The sequence below is a fragment of the Hyperolius riggenbachi genome, chromosome 3 (genome assembly GCF_040937935.1).
Source record: "Hyperolius riggenbachi isolate aHypRig1 chromosome 3, aHypRig1.pri, whole genome shotgun sequence".
Lineage (NCBI taxonomy): Eukaryota > Metazoa > Chordata > Amphibia > Anura > Hyperoliidae > Hyperolius > Hyperolius riggenbachi.
Genome location: NC_090648.1, coordinates 484,288,856 through 484,306,270, shown reverse-complemented (window position 1 = coordinate 484,306,270; position 17,415 = coordinate 484,288,856). Strand labels below are relative to the sequence as shown.

The window sequence follows — 17,415 nt, the reverse complement described above, 5'->3', positions numbered from 1 at the left end:
TTTGACTACTGAAGAGAGACTAGGAGAGACTTAAAGTGGACCCAAATTAAAAATACAAGATTTCAGAAATAAAATCTATTTTCTAACTTATAATAGTAAATAGCAGCCTTTTTTTCAGTTGCATGATGACAAATATAAAATATTTTACATTTATTGGAGGAAGCCCTCCCTGCCTTTCATATTGCTGGGACAGAATCCGGCAGACTGGTGGAGGAGATAAAAAACAAAAACACAACACAGGCTGCTACTGATGATGTCACAAGGGAGGTGATCTCAGCTTGTGTGACATTTCACATAGACGACGCCCCTGTGAGGGAGGGTAGCTGATGACAAACACACCCATGATCTAAAACCTCCTACTAAGCTCAGAAGTAATGGCTGCCACCTGTATAACTCTAGTTATGAAAAGAGAAGGGTGAAAAGCATGCACTGAAATGCTCATAGGCTTCAAGGACTGTTTATCTATCTTTGTATGTGTCAGAGTGGTGCAACTAAATATTTTGAATTAAAAAAGCTTTAATTTGGGTCCGTTTTAAAGGACTACGATTGCGAAAAAAATAAAAATTTAAAATACATGTAACTACATACAAATAAGAAGCATGTTTCTTCCAGAGTAAAATGAGTTATAAATTACCTTTCTTCTATGTTGCTGTCACTTACAGTTGTCAGTAGAAATCTGAGAGAACTGACAGGTTTTTTTAGTATTTCATTTATTCTTTACAAAATCACTCGCTGGAAAGGATCAATATAGACATGCAGGGCGCCGCCCATACCTGTTTGAACGCTATTCTGGCAGTTGGACTGAGCAACTGCCGTTTACTCCATGCTTTTGAAAATTTAGATAAATTTGTCTCTGTCGAATCTGCCCAAAATCGTCAGGTTTATGGGCACCTTTAACTCTGCTGTCAGATTTCTACTATCTACTGTAAGTGACAGCAACATAGGAGAAAAGTAATTTATAGCACATTTTACTCTAGAAGAAATATATTTTTTATTTAGATGTTTTCACATATTTTAAAATTTAACATTTTTCGTGATAACGGTCCTTTAATTAAAGAAAAAAAAATTGTGGTTAGGATGACATTTTATGCATTTGCATTTAAAACTACTTACCTAAAGTAAATTTCACAAACTAAATATATGCAAGAAGCATTAAATATTTACAACAATGCTTTTGCAAGTTTATCTTAAAATCTTTACATTTAAAACACATACAAATAAGTAGTACGTTTCTTCCTGAGTAAAATGAGCCATAAATGACTTCTCTCCTATTTTGCTGTCACTTACTGTAAGTATTAGAAATCTGACATTACCGACAGGTTTTGGGCTAGTCCATCTCTCCTTAGGGGATTCTCAGCATGGCCTTTATTCTTTATAAAGACATTTCCTGAAAAGGATTCATACAAAGATGCTGGCCAGCCTCCCTGCTCAGTGCACACTCTTTTGGCAGTTAGATAGAGCAACTGCCATTCACTAAGTACATTTTGAAAATAAAGAAATCCCTGTGAACCCTCCATGAGGTGATGTGCTAGTCCAAAACCTGTCGGTACTGTCAGATTTCTACTACCTGCTGTAAGTGACAGCAAAATAGGAGAAAAGTAATTTATGGCTATTTTACTATGGAAGAAACATACTTCTTAGTTGTATATGTATACATATACTGTATTTTAAATGTTAAGATTTCCGCGACAGAGGTCCTTTAAATATTCCCTATACTGTAATCAGTTTTTCAAGCAAGTCCTAAAACTAGACAGTGAGAATGCAATTAAATAAGGAAGTCCAAAGCACTACACTTTTCATTTTTTTTTTATTTAAAAAATTATATATTTTTTTCTTTGATAAAAGGACCAAAAAAAAAACGACACATTTAAATCTGGCACAGGTATGTAAAAGTCAACAATTGTCAATTCAATAAGAGAAGACATTAAAATTATGTTTTCAATGGTGGGTTAATCAACAGAAATGTGTTTTTTATCTTCATACAACATGAGGCCATGGGCCCATGTTCAATTCACTTTTTTTCCTAGGTAATATATTCACACCTTTAAAAAAAATATTTTTAAACCACCAGCAAGCAAGGCAATACAGGTAGTCCTCAGTTAACGAACGAGATAGGGACTGTCGGCTCGTTCTTAACCTGAATCTGTCCTTAAGTCGGGACAGCCACCTTTGCCCCCATTTTTAATGCAGAGTAAGCACAGCGGAAGGTAGATAGGGGACATCGGTGGTAGAAGGTCCCATCGTGCTGCCCGGAAGCTGTGCGGTCCGTCCACTGTCCCTCCGGCGGCTTCACATGTGTCGCATAATGATGCATCAGGAGGCGCCGCCACTAGGGGGCTTCTCCTGATTGCGTCATTATGCGACAGTGGACGGAGCGAGAGGACGGGCCGCGCAGCCTCCGGGCAGCACGATGGGACCTTCTACCGCCGAGGATCAGGTTAGATGTCCTCTTTTTACCTTCCGCTGCGCTTACTCTGCATTAATAACGGCACAGAAGAGGTGGTCCCCGGCGGCGTGATGTCATCGCGGCGGGTCGGCGGGCGTTCGTATCGGCGGGTCGTCTGTAAGTCGGGCGTTTGTAAACCGGGGACTACCTGTACGCAAAATACTTTTAGTAGGACTTTTCACCAACTTTGGGGTACTTCTTCAAATGTTGAAAAGTTAAAGAGAATATGAGAATTATCTCCTAGGTGATAACTCAGGAGAAAAGGATAATTGCAGATGAGCCATTATATTATATTAGCTTTTCTCTTGAGTTTTCTCCAAGGAGATACTTTTTCATATGATCTAAAATAAAAAAATTTCAGCACTGAGCAATTAAAAAAGTACTAAAAAAATAGATAAAAGGGTCATATGAAACTTATTTTAAGTAATTTCTTGCTTGCATGGTGGGAGCTCTAAAACTATTTTACAGATAAGTTTTGAAAATACAGTGGTGTGAAAAACTATTTGCCCCCTTCCTGATTTCTTATTCTTTTGCATGTTTGTCACACTTAAATGTTTCTGCTCATTAAAAACCGTTAACTATTAGTCAAAGATAACATAATTGAACACAAAATGCAGTTTTAAATGATGGTTTTTATTATTTAGTGAGGAAAAAAAACTCAAAACCTACATGGCCCTGTGTGAAAAAGTGATTGCCCCCATTGTTAAAAAATAACTTAACTGTGGTTTATCACACCTAAATTCAATTTCTTTAGTCACCCCCAGGCCTGATTACTGCCACACCTGTTTCAATCAAGAAATCACTTAAATAGGAGCTATCTGACACAGAGAAGTAGACCAAAAGCACCTCAAAAGCTAGGCATCATGCCAAGATCCAAAGAAATTCAGGAACAAATGAGAACAAAAGTACTGTAATTGAGATCTATCAGTCTGGTAAAGGTTATAAAGCCATTTCTAAAGCTTTGGGACTCCAGCGAACCACAGTGAGAGCCATTATCCACAAATGGCAAAAACATGGAACAGTGATGAACCTTCCCAGGAGTGGCTGGCCATCAAAATTACCCCAAGAGCGCAGAGAAAACTCATCCGAGAGGCCACAAAAGGCCCCAGGACAACATCTAAAGAACTGCAGGCCTCACTTGCCTCAATTAAGGTCAGTGTTCACGACTCCAACATAAGAAAGAGACTGGGCGAAAACGGCCTGCATGGCAGATATCCAAGGCGCAAACCACTTTTAAGCAAAAAGAACATTAAGGCTCGTCTCAATTTTGCTAAAAAAACATCTCAATGATTGCCAAGACTTGTAGGAAAATACCTTGTGGACCGACGAGACAAAAGTTGAACTTTTTGGAAGGTGCGTGTCCTGTTAAATCTGTCGTAGAAGTAACACAGCATTTCAGCAAAAGAACATCATACCAACGGTAAAATATGGTGGTGGTAGTGTGATGGTGTGGGGTTGTTTTGCTGCTTCAGGACCTGGAAGGCTTGCTGTGATAGATGGAACCATGAATTCTACTGTCTACCAAAAAATCCTGAAGGAGAATGTCCGGCCATCTGTTCGTCAACTCAAGCTGAAGCGATCTTGGGTGCTGCAGCAGGACAATGACCCAAAAGACACCAGCAAATCCACCTCTGAATGGCTGAAGAAAAACAAAATGAAGACTTTGGAGTGGCCTAGTCAATGCCCTGACCTGAATCCTATTGAGATGTTGTTGCATGACCTTAAAAAGGCAGTTCATGCTAGAAAACCCTCAAATAAAGCTGAATTACAACAATTCTGCAAAGATGAGTGGGCCAAAATTCCTCCAGAGCACTGTAAAAGACTTGTTGCAAGTTATCGCAAACGCTTGATTGCAGTTATTGCTGCTAAGGGTGGCCCAACCAGTTATTAGGTTCAGGGGGCAATTTCTTTTTCACACAGGGCCATGTAGGTTTTGAGTTTTTTTTCTCACTAAATAATAAAAAACCTTCATCAGAGCAGGGACAAGGTCCTCCAGCACCCAAGGCTGAGACACCAAAGTGCGCAACTCCATCCCTCCCACCCCAGCCGTCACACACTGATTGCTATTAGACTAAGAGGTGCCACAGGGCCCACAACCTCCCCAACACCTTAATCTCTAGTTATCTGGCTTGCAGTCACTGCTATGTATCACCTTTTCTTATTTCTTTCTGCTTCATACACAATTAGGAATGACAGCTGAATGAATTGTGCGCCCCCTCCTACATTGTGCCCTGAGGCTGGAGCCTCTCCAGCCTATGCCTCGGCCCGGCCCTGACCTTCATTTAAAACTGCATTTTGTGTTCAATTATGTTATCTGTAACTAATGGTTAACGTTTTTTGATGAGCAGAAACATTTAAGTGTGAAAAACATGCAAAAGAATAAGAAATCAGGAAGGGGGCAAATAGTTTTTCACACCACTGTATCTCCTTGGAGAAAACTCAGGAGTTAATGGGAAAGTTAAAAAGTTAATAGGAGCTCATATGCAACTTTTTTCCTGAAATCTCTCCTAGTAGATAATTATTAATCCTCTATTTAAAATAACTTTTCAGAACTTTGCAACTGACAAAGTACCAAAAAGTTGGTGAAAAAGTACTGTCAAAATTATTTTGAGTATTTTCTTGCTTTCTGGTGCATTGCATTTTGTTGACAATGTTGAAAATATCACCCAGGAGAAAAGTCAGGAGAAAAAGTTAGTTGCATATGTGATGTTTTAAAATGTTGAATTCGTTGATTTGTACTTAGCCTATATATGGGTTTCTATAGGTGGTATAGGACTATAACTTCATTTTAACCATTTAACGACCGCCTAACGTCGGCAGGTCGTTAGTGGTATAGCATGGAAACGGCCGCTCGGGTGGCCTTTCCATGCCAGTTCACGGAGGGTGTCTCCGTGAACAGCCGGAGAGCAGCCGATCGCGGCTCGCCGGCAAAATGTTAACACGAAGAAATCCCCGTTGGGGAAGAAATCCCCGTTGTTTACATCATACGGCGCTGCTGCGCAGCAGCGCCGTGACGTAGATCGGCGATCCCCGGCCTCTGATTGGCCGGGGATTGCCGGCATCTGATAGGCAGAAGCCTATCCTATCAGGCGCAGGACGGATATCCGTCGTGCACCGCTCAGAGGGTAAGGGAGAGGGAGGGAAAGCCGGGGAGGGCGGAAAGCGCTGCGGAGGGGTTTTTTTTTTTACATTTTTGGTGCCTTCTCTTGTTCAATTCTATCTACGCTCAAAAGGCTGAAAAAGTTTACACAAATATTTCCATAGAGTTGGCAATCCATCTGTCTAATTTCATGTAGATCAAATAAAAGTACAGAACTGTTAAGAGGGGGTAACACACTATAAGAACTTTCTAATAGATTAGACATTGGAAGAGCCTACTCAATGCACAAATGTGTGGCTTTGGTGGGGACAAAGAAAACTTAGAACATATCCCTACTGAGACACAATCTAATATTGAGTGGGTTATTATGATAAGGTGGTAAATGACTACTATCAAGCAGCTGATCATATGCTACATCTTAAGGTGGCCATTCATCTGGCAACTTGGTGGCCAATGGACAAATTGGATGAAAATCTATGTCGCCAAGTGCATGCCCAATCGACTATGCAACCAATTTCGGCCAAAATTGGTCACATGAATCGGACAGACATGCTGCAAGATGTAGGGCCGACTTGCTCGATCGAGTGCGCAGTGGTAACTGAGCGATATCAGGACAATCAGCGAACATGACAAAACCCACAATGCTGTCCCCACCAATGTTCAATGTGCCCCCCTTCCCCGATGTCCAGTGCACTACAGATTACCTGTTGTGTCCGCCGCTTGTCCAGCATTCATACATGTGCCCCATGTGGTTGCCAAAGTAATGTGGGCACATGTGTGATGTCACACACACGCCCACATGTATGTCGACAACCACACTGGGCACAGGTATGGACGAAGTACAGCGATCGGAGTCAGCGGCGGACAAGAACAGGTAATGTATAGAGCACTGGGCACCAGGGGGCACAGTGAACATTAGGGGGGCAGCGTCGGGCTGGGCAGGCGGCAGATGCGGCATCACAAGGCCGAGTCCGGATTGATTTCAGCATGAAATTGATCAGTAATTGGCCTGCGGCGTATAGGCAGCCGACGGAACCTACTAATCAGATTCAATTAGAGAGAGATTTGTCTCTTGGTCAAATCTGCCCATTATCACTAGATTTATGGCTACCTTTAAAAGTGTAGAGTTTGACCAATAAAGACTACTCTATGCCAACATTACGACAAGAGCAAGACGTATCCAGAAGACCTCAAACAAATCCAGGCTGACATCCAAGGAACTAAAGGCCTCTTTTGCATCAGAGGTACGGCACCCAAAGTCTTATTTCATGACTGAATGTGCAGAACCTACATTGATACTTTCATAATACTCCTTTTCGATTATGTTTCACGCCAATAATGCCCAGAGAACCCTACACCACCCAACACAGTGTGACCTCTGAATACGATCGTCATACAACGCAGCAATACTCAGTGAAGCTATGAAATGCTACACTCACATCATGTGACAACCACACATGATCAAAATACATATTCTGTTACACTCCGTAGAGACACAGAACACCGAACCTTCATTGTGACCTGATAATTGGATATGATCATAGCACACTTTCATTACACAGCATACAGGAGAATAGCGCTACATCCCTGACATGACCCGAAACACACTTAGAAGATTAAAAATAATATTAAAATAAGCTGAATGAGAACTTTACTCAGAATACATAACATTTTGGTTATTTTTGTAGGAAGTAAAAAAAAAAAAAAAAGTACTAAACACAGAGCAAGACATACCCATACTGCATTTGGCCTTTGAACAAGACGTCCTCTTTAAAATTTCATAAACCTGAAAAATAAATAAAACGGTTAAAGATCTGATTATGGCTTCAACTCTTTTGTATTTCCAGAGTAATGAGGAGACAGTAGGGAAATGTCTTAGACAGGATAATTTGTTAAATTTCGCGAAAAGAAATGAATCCGGGAAATCGTAACTATGGATGCCGTTTTCAGATTGCGCTGGCAGGTGATGTCACTAGAAGGAGATGCTGCTTGCAACAAGGCTCCCACAGTGTGATGTCAGAACCATGGTCCTGACATCACACTGTGGGAGGGGTTTCACCACAATATCAGCCATACAGAGCCCCCTGATGATTTATTTGTGAAAAGGTAAAGATTTCACATGGGAAAGGGGGTATCAGCTACTGACTGGGATAAAGTTCAATTCTTGGTTATGGATTCTCTTTAATTATGAAAATATCTTTACCAATACTGTATATTTACTGTGACCTAACCCTACTCTCACACAGAGCCTTCCTCTCACGATGCCAAACCCTAAGGTTCTCCTGGTGGCGCCTAACTTTAACCACCCCAGCAGTGCAAAACCTTCACCCCCCTCTGGCGGTGCCTAACCTTAGCCCTCCCCAGTGTCTGTCCTTAACTCCCCCCATGCCTAACCTTAGCCTCTAAGGACCCTTCCACACTCCTTACACTAAAGACCCCACCCCCTAACCCCCAATATTTTTGCTGCAATGTTAAAAGCCCCTATCCATGACTATAAATAGTAAACAGCAGCTATAAATGGATAAATAATGGCTATAAGTGGCTATAAATAGTAAATGGCAGCTATGAACCTTGGGCGCCTCTGGTTTCCCACCCAAATTGCCATTTATAGCTACTAATTGCGGCTTTTAACATTGCCACCTGTGGCGGCCCCATTTTTAACAGGGTGCATCTGGTGACCTTTTTTACCTACTTCGCTGGGGTCTATGGCCTCATAATGCCCCCTGTCTAAGTAGTGTCCAGCTACGTGCAGCCTCTTCATCTAGGCCTTCCTTCCCCTGGGTCCTACAGCAGGTGCCAGCGTTCTAATATAGTTATATGCCCTTGCATACAATCCTTTTTAATGATGTAGAGGCGATAGGCTCATTACACCCGGGAGATTGGCGGTGATTCAGCAATACTTGACAAACTTCCATGTCTGTAGACTGAACACGGCCTTCTCATTACTGCTGCAGTTCCCACTCGTGCTAACGGTAACCATAGCGCCGGTGTGCTCCACCAGGACTTCAGACAATTACCACCTTCTTAAGAAAAGAAACCAAAATAAGGCACAGTAAGAGGGGATGAAATGTGGAATATATTACCACAGGAAGTAGTTATGATAAATTCTACGTCTGCATTTGAAGAGTGCTTGGATGCTTTCCTTGCATCAAAGGATATCCGCGGCTATAATTACCAGATAATTCCCGGCAGAGTTGATCCAGGGATTTTATCTGACTTCCACCTGGAGTCAGGAAGGAATTTTTTCCCCTTAAAGGGACTCCGAGCAGTGCAGAAACTATGGAAAGATGCATATCATTTTAAAGCTCTCTTTCTCCTCTTTCCAATGATATACAAACCACCACCCTACGCCTTTTAGTCTTCACTATTTTCGCGATCGAAATTGCCGCGGCCGCAACTTCAATCGCGAAAATAGAGAAAACTAAAAGGTGTAGGGCGACGATTTAGGTGTCGCCAGAAAGAGGAGAAAGAGAGCTTTAAAATGATATCCATCTTTCCATAGTTACATTGTATTACACAGGGCGACTTTTTCTGCTGAATGGAGCTGCTGACTTTGAGAAAAAGTCGCCCTGTGTAATACAATATAACTATGGAAAGATGGATATCATTTTAAAGCTCTCTTTCTCCTCTTTCTGGCGACACCTAAATCGTCACCCTACGCCTTTTAGTTTTCTCTATTTTCGCGATCGAAGTCGCGGCCGCGGCAATTTCGATCGCGAAAATAGCGAAAACTAAAAGGAGTAGGGCGGCGGTTTATATATCATTGGAAAGAGGAGAAAGAGAGCTTTAAAATGATATGCATCTTTACAAAGTTTCTGCACTGCTCGGAGACCCTTTAAAGGTTAATTGGCCTAAGCCTTGTAAAGGTGCCAATACATCTAGCAATTTATTGCCCGAACAACCATCCGATAATTTTATCAAATCGGATGAAAATTGGTGCCGCAACAAACTTGCCTGATCGATGATTTGATCGATTTTGGGCTGACACAGGTTAAATGTCTCGATCGAGCATGCTGGAAAATCTCAGTCTGATGTGGTCAATCAGGTGTGCGACAGTAACATTGTTCGATATAGCGACAAATGAAATGGACCCCGACCACTGTCTCCCCCAAGTGTAAAATGTCCATCTCCCTCACTGCCACCACAGTTACTGAGTGCCTTTATCATGTGGCACCAGGCATGCATATGTGACTAAGTGTGCTCAGTTACCAGGGTGACAGCAGAGGACACCGGGAGTCATGGCAGCGGGACAGGTGAGAATTTTTACACTGGACAAGCACTGGAGGACAGGGGTGATATTTTACACTGGGGTGGCGGTCAGGCAGGCCGCAGAAGTGGTGTGGCTAGGCAGATTCATAGGCATAATTTCATTGGTGGGCAGTGTATTGGCAGCCAACAGATCTCTCTCCTATCAGATTCGATCAGAAAGAGATCTGTCTCTTGCTCAATCTGCCCATACCTTGCCTGGGATCAACTGGGATATGTGAGGGTGCAGGAGAGGGAAGTATCTAATGTTCACCTATTTATTTATTTGGTTTTGGTTTTATTCTGGTTGGACTTGATGGACGAATGCCTTTTTTCAACCAAACTCACTATGGGCTTGATTCACTAAGACAAATAGCATGCCTTATCAGAATTAACATGCCTTATCAGAGTTAACACGCCTTATCAGAATTAACATGCCTTATCAGAGTTAACGCACCTTGTCAGGGTAGCATAACGAGCGCTACAAACTTATTCCTGCTAATGGGCAATGACGAGAGCTCCACTCATCCTGCCCTGAGCCCCTGCGGGTCCAATCACTGTAAACATTATCCCTGCACTTTGATTGGCCCAATAGGCTGCCTGTCAAGTTTCCTGTCAAGTGACAGGCAGCCTATTGGGCTAATCAAAGTGTGGGGATAATGTCCTTTAAAGTGATTGGACCCGCAGGGGCTCAGGGCAGGACGAGTGGATCTCTCATCATTGCAAAATAGCCGGCATGAGTTTGTAGCGCTCGCTATGCTACTCTGATAAGGTATGTTAACTCTGATAAGGTGTGTTAACGATGATAAAGCATGCTATTTGTCTCAGTGCATCAAGCCCTATGTAACTAGGTTCAAGCATTTATTTTCATACTATTCAATACTAAGTTTTGACAATTAAATCCCAGCTCAAGGGTTCTCTTGGCTTCTTTCTTATAAATGGGAATTTACATCTACCTCTCCTTTCCATATCAATCCATGCCATGCACTGATGAGGGTCAACCTCTGTCAAACATCTGTCTTTCTTTTCCTATGATAGCAGTAAAAACACGACTACACTTAGGCCCTTATTCAATTCACTTTTTCTCATAAGATTTTTCATAGGTGAAATTTTTACACTATATCAATAAATGCCTCTTCAGCCACCAGCAAGCAAGAAAATACTCTGAATAATTTTGCTAGTACTTTTTCACTTGCTTTTTGGTACTTTTCCAATTGCAGAGTGCTGAAAAGTTATTTTAAACAGAAGCTGAAAAATTATCTCCTAGGGAAAACTTTGGAGAACAATTGAATTGAATAAGGACAAGTAAGATGCTATTAACTTCAAAACGTATGTCAGCTGTTGAATGTACCTTGGAACTGGGCCAATTAAAATCAACAGAAAGTGCATTTGATTAGATCAATTCTAAACTGCATATGGTACAATATGCATTAATCTACATCCAAAGCAGAATTATTTGCATTTCAATAACCATGTGTAGCAAGTAGATATGGCCCGAGCAGTTCGCTGGCGAGCAGTATTCTGCGAACATCGGCTGTTCAGCCAATCAGCTAGCACCCCTTCCTGGACCCCCCACCCCTCTATCAAAAAGCAGTTGCGGTGGTCATATTGGATCAATTCTCTGCTGCTTGCTGACTGTTAGTGAGAGCAGGGTCAGACTTGCTGCAGATAGGTAGGGAAAGCATTAGCTAGGCCTGTGTTCTTGTTCCTCACTTGCTGTGAAATCACTTCAAACAGCTCATCGGTCTCCTGTGTTTTTTTTGTGTGTGACACCCAGAGCTGTGTGCACACTAGTGCTGTTGCCTCATTAAGTTGCAGGCACAGAACCACTCCAGTGCATTATTATTTCACTGTATTCTCAGGGCCGGCCCTAGACTATTTGCCGCCTGAGGCAAAAAAAAAATTCCGCCGCCACTCCCCCCCGCCGAGCTGGAGGGGTAGCTGGCAGGACGAGGGTATTGGGCCTAGCGGCGGGGAGGGGGTCGTACCCCCCCTCCCTCGCCTGGGTCCCCCGTGCTCCGCTCCCCTCCAGCCTTAAATACAAGCAGCCGCTATGTGTAAGAGGCACGGGCGGGTAGGACTCACCTCTTCCTCGTTCCAAGCGTGCGCTCCACTGACGTCACTTCCTGCAACGCTGCAGGAAGTGACGTCAGTGGAGCGCACGCTTGGAACGAGGAAGAGGTGAGTCCTACCCGCCCGTGCCTCTTACACATAGCGGCTGCTTGTATTTAAGGCTGGAGGGGAGCGGAGCACGGGGGACCCAGGCGAGGGAGGGGGGGGTCCGACCCCCCTCCCCGCCGCTAGGCCCAATACCCCCGTCCTGCCAGCTACCCCTCCAGCTCGGCGGCTGGCTCCCCGCACCCACGGACGGGCAGGTGCCGCCCCTGGAATTTTGCCGCCTGAGGCAAAAGTTTCACCCCGCCTCATGAGCGGGCCGGCCCTGTGTATTCTGATAGTACTATTGCATTTCTCTGTGTGAGACACTCCACAGCCCACTGACACCCAGAGCTGTGCATAATGCGATTTCTGCCCTTTAGGGATTAAAACATGACTTTTTGTCAAAACCGTAATTTTTGGTGGGACTTTTGGCATGGAACCCCCTTTGGCATGCCCCATCCAGGTGTTAGACCCCTTGAAACAACTTTTCCATCACTTTTGTGGCCAGAAACAGTCTTTGTAGGTTTTAAAATTTTCCTGCCCATTGAAGTCTATCGTGGTTTGCCAGATTAGCCTGTACACAAACAGTTTTCGAAATTTCTACAAAGAAATGTTCATATCCGTCACATATCAAAGAACTGATCATATCCCGTGAGCTGTGGATTAGGATTATATGATTTATTTTGGCAAGGTTGAATATCCTACATTGACAAACTTTCTTAGATTTAACATAAACTCATAAATAATTTTGGTAATTTGTTTTAAATACCTCCCCAATATACATACATTTTATTACAGGTAAAACTCGAAACATTAGAATATTGTGCAAAAGTCTATTTTTTTCAGTAATTCAACTTTAAAGGTGAAACTAATATATGCAATAGACTCATTACATGCAAAGCGAAATATTTCAAGCCTTTATTTGTTATCATTTTGGTGATTATGTCTTGAGAGAACCCCAAACTCAAAATCTCAGACTACTAGAATATTGTGAAAACAGGGGCGTAACTAAGACCCACCGGGCCCCCCTGCAGAAATTTTAAGCGGGCCCCCTACATCCCCCCCCCCCCACCCGGACCCGCTCAGGGCCGTTTTGGGGGGCTGGAGGGGTCGCAGCATGAGGGGAAAGCTATGGCCACACTCACCTTGGGCTCTCCCCTCTGCGCTCCCCTCCAGCTACAGTAACCACATGTGTGCAGCGGCGGGCAGCGGGAGCTACATACCTTCCGTGCACTCCAGCGCGGATGCTTCTCTCTCTAGCCTCTGACGCGACTTCCTGTTTATACAGGAAGAGTCGCGTCAGAGGCTAGAGAGAGAAGTGTCCACGCTGGAGCACATGGAAGGTATGTAGCTGCCGCTGCACACATGTGTTTATTGAAGCTGGAGGGGTGCGCAGAGGGGAGAGCCTGAGGTGAGGGAGGGGGGGGGACCGTCCCCCTTCCCCGCCGAGTGTGGCCATAGCTTTCCCCTCATGCTGCGACCCCTCCAGCCCCCCAAAACGGCCCCCGTGGGAGCATGGGCTGCAGCCCCTATTGTTACGCCCATGTGTGAAAATGTTCAATATTCTCGGCTCAAAGCGTCAGACTAATCAGCCAATTCATCCAAAACACCTGCAAAGGGTTCCTATTTCGTGTATTAGCTTCACCTTTTAAGTTGAATTACTGAAATAACTGGACTTTTGCATGATATTCTATTGTTCTGAGTTTTACCTATGTAATATAAGCGGTGATCAGGACTGATCTGATCATAAAAATCTGCCAGGTGGATTGACACACCAGATATATACAATCAACAAAATGATCATTTTTAATCTATCGTGAACAACTGCTCATTCTTTTTTTTTTTTTTTCTTTATACAATACGACCTTTGCAATATTAATTAAAAAAAGTCAGACCAATCGGTGACCAGTTTGACAAAATCTCATGAGCTTGCCAAGGACGATTTTGCTCATCCCTTGAAAACATGCTTGACAATGATTTGCGACAATGGAGATACTTTTACTTGATGCTTCATCAACTTCTTATTTGAAGTGTACCCGAGGCGACATGCGACATAATGAGATAAACATGTGTATAAGCAGCAGGGATGCTCATCACTGAATATTCACCCGTAACCACAGTGGTTACTTCCTCCTTCCGGCTTGAAGGAGGAAGTGCTCCATAGCGAGGCTTGAAAAGCGTCCAATAGACGTTTGAAACGCTGGGCGGAGAGCAGCATTATGGGTAATTAATCCCGCCGCATCTAGCCGCTCAGCTGGGGCAATTGAAGCTAATTTGAATCACGAGTAACCACCGTGGTTACTCGGGAATATTCCGTGATGAGCATCCCTGATGTAAAAAACATATTAATAACCAGGCTGTTTTACTTGTTTTATTTTAGCTGCCTGAAAGTTAATTCCTAGGCATGGAAGTGACAGCTTCTGTCTTGTCGGTACCTTATCGGGAAGATAGAAAACATCGCTGATAAGTAAATTACAGCTATAAAAGTTTTTCTGGCAGAATACAACTTCTGAGAGCAGGGAGAGAAAATACATTGACCTTTGTCTACCTCTGGGACACTTAAAGGACTTCCGAGGCCAAATGATAAAAAAAGTGAACTACCTGCATCCTATTTTAAGGCACGGAGGACGCAGTCTGCGCCCTCCATGCCGTTCCGCCAGGTCCCCGCCGCTCAATAGCCCCGCGGGCCAGCTCCCAACCTTACGGCCCGGGTCGGGCTCTCCTGCCTCCACAAAGACGGCCGCATGAGCTGCCCGCGGCTGCGCAGTCCACTTAGCCGTGAGTGCGGCTGCGCAGCTCTAGGGCCAACCCCCGATCAACGCTACATGAAACAGCCTGTAGCGTGGATCGGGGGGTTGGCCCTAGAGCTGCGGCAGGAGAGCCTGACCCAAGCCGTGAGGTCGGGAGCCGCCCCGGGGGGCTATCGAGCGGCGGGGACCCGGCGAAACAGCACGGAGGGCGCAGACGGCGTCCTCCGTGCCTTAAAATAGGATGCAGGTAGTTAACTTTTTTTTTATAATTTGGCCTCGGAAGTCCTTTAATAAGCTGCCACCGATTGGAGACAGTAAAACATTTAACCTACTTTGTAAATGTTTAAAGAAAATGTTTAAATAAAACCATGGGATAAACCATTTCTTTAAAGAAAACCATGAGATGCTTAAAGGGGTACTGTCGCGAAAATCTTAAAATTTAAAACACATACAAATAAGAAGTACGTTTTTTCCAGAGTAAAATGAGCCATAAATTACTTTTCTCCTATGTAGCTGTCATTTACAGTAGGTAGTAGAAATCTGACAGAAGTGACAGGTTTTGGGTTAGTCCATCTCTCCATAGGGGATTCTCAGCATGGCCTTTATTTTTTATAAAGACATTCCCTGAAAAAGATTTATACAAAGATGCTGGCCAGCCTCCCTGCTCACTGCACACTTTTTTGGCAGTTGGACGGAGCAACTGCCATTCACTAAATGCTTTTAAAAATAAAGAAAACCCTGAGAACCCCCCTATGAGAAGATGGGTTAGTCCAAAATCTCTCAGTAATGTCAGATTTCTACTACTTACTGTAAGTGACGGCAACATAGGAGAAAAATAATTTATGGCTCATTTTACTCTGGGAGAAATTTACTTCTTATTTGTATGTGTTTTAAATTTTAAGATTTTCGCGACAGTTTCTCTTTAAAAAAGTGATTTTTAGGAGTAGGAAGATAAATATAATTGTTTATCTCGTCAGTTTATTTCCACCTTGGGTTCACTTTAAACCAGTGGCAGTGTACTAACATGCAGGTGTGAAATTAGCATTTTACCGACGTGCCCCAAGGGTGCATCCATTATAGGCTGGAAAACTCCTGTCTGAACCAGAGTTCTACGTAACACACATATTCTGCAGTAAACAGAGGTGGTACCCTGACAGCGAGAAAGCCGACCGCCCGTAGCTGTCATCACTGCGACCGTATTGTCAGTCATCAGTAGGAGCAGCACCTGGACACACTGTTATGTTGCTAAGTTACCCACACCAATTATCTTACAGGTCAGACCAACAAAGGAGGGATATGATGAAGAAGTGTTTAAACAAAGGCAGGGCCCTTCATTCCTTCAAGTCCAAATTTCCACCCCAGACATACTTACTATTCGACTGCGGGTTGCATTGTCAAAAAATGTGTCCTTGTCTTTAATATTATACCTAGAAAAAGAAACACAACTATTAGACAATGTATTTTACAGAATTATTCCAGGCATAGTTACAATTTATAAAAAAATAAATAAATAAAATAAGATCTTCAGAAGAAAAGTTAGCAATCCTCTCCCACTGCTGCCTGTCTAGTTATTGATCTTGAGATTCCAGAATGAATTAATCAACCACTGCTCGATTTAGGCCGGGGTGCAAAAGGTTCCAAACAAAGTTTAAAAGTTTGACTAGGTTTGTGAGTGGTAACAGAATATTTTTCAAATATTGGGCAGCACAGTAGCAACCACAAAAACCCTCAAACCTATCTACAATATACTAAAGCCTCATACACACGTCCAACAAAGCGCATAACCAACTCCACGACATGACCAACCACACAACCAGGCGATTACACGACTTGTATTTTCCACGCACCAACCAATTGAATAACCAACTAATTTGCACAGTATGGCTGCATTCATACCAAGTACAAGTCATTCAAATGACTTGTACACACATAGAAAAATGCAAGATATCAGCCCAACAGTCATGTGAGTAGATCTGATGGTTGGATCAGGCAAACCTTCTGTGATCAGTTGGTCATCTAGTCGTTCGACACCTATACACACACCTGGTTGTCGTCCAACAGACCACAATCAGACGATAATCAGGCGGTTTGGTTCTGCGCCTGTGCAGTACAGAACTGATGACGTCAGCTAGACCACGTGACCCACACTGTGGAGCGCAGAGGAAGCCAACCCGGAAGATGACCTGGCGAGGTCGGCTTCTGCAGTGGAGGACAGTGGAAGCCACCAGAGCTGCAGCGAGGGCACAGAACAGCTGCCAGGGGCTGGAGGAAGCCCCAGGTAAGTGGATTTTTCTTTTTATTTTAGTCCTTTAAGAAAGACTCAAACAATGTGCTTTGTCAGGTACTTCAACCTCCTGACTGCCAGCCACAAGTACCATTCAGCTGCAATTACATGCACCCGCATAGAAGCATTTGGAAACACCAGGTTTGACACACGGTTGCGTTACCCGGTGACAAAAAAAAAAAATCTCATGTCGCATCTGAGGTTTGCAACCACCATGCTCAGAGGCAACACGATAGGGGGCCACTTGACCACCATACCCATGCCAAGCACGATCAAGAATTCTGGAAGTGAATGGAAACAGCTGGCAGGCAGTGAATACACCGTCCTCACCTGCCCTTGGAAAACAGGCCTAAAGGTTAAAGGTCTCAGTCTCCAGAGCACTGCCTTTCAGTCCTGCTCCTTATGTTAGTTGAGTTCATAAATAAATAATGAC

At 43.5% G+C, this 17,415-nt stretch overlaps 1 protein-coding gene across 3 annotated transcripts in view; it reads right to left on the bottom strand.

The window, feature by feature from the left end:
• ANO2 (anoctamin 2) overlaps positions 1 to 17,415 on the bottom strand; it is a 340,170-nt gene that overhangs the window by 200,124 nt on the left and 122,631 nt on the right. For all 3 annotated transcript variants that reach the window (XM_068278130.1, XM_068278131.1, XM_068278132.1), the window contains 2 exons: positions 16,071 to 16,125; positions 7,281 to 7,332 (listed from right to left, as the gene is read on the bottom strand). In XM_068278130.1, coding sequence (XP_068134231.1) covers positions 7,281 to 7,332; positions 16,071 to 16,125 — 107 coding nt within the window. The remainder of the gene's footprint in view (positions 1 to 7,280; positions 7,333 to 16,070; positions 16,126 to 17,415) is intronic.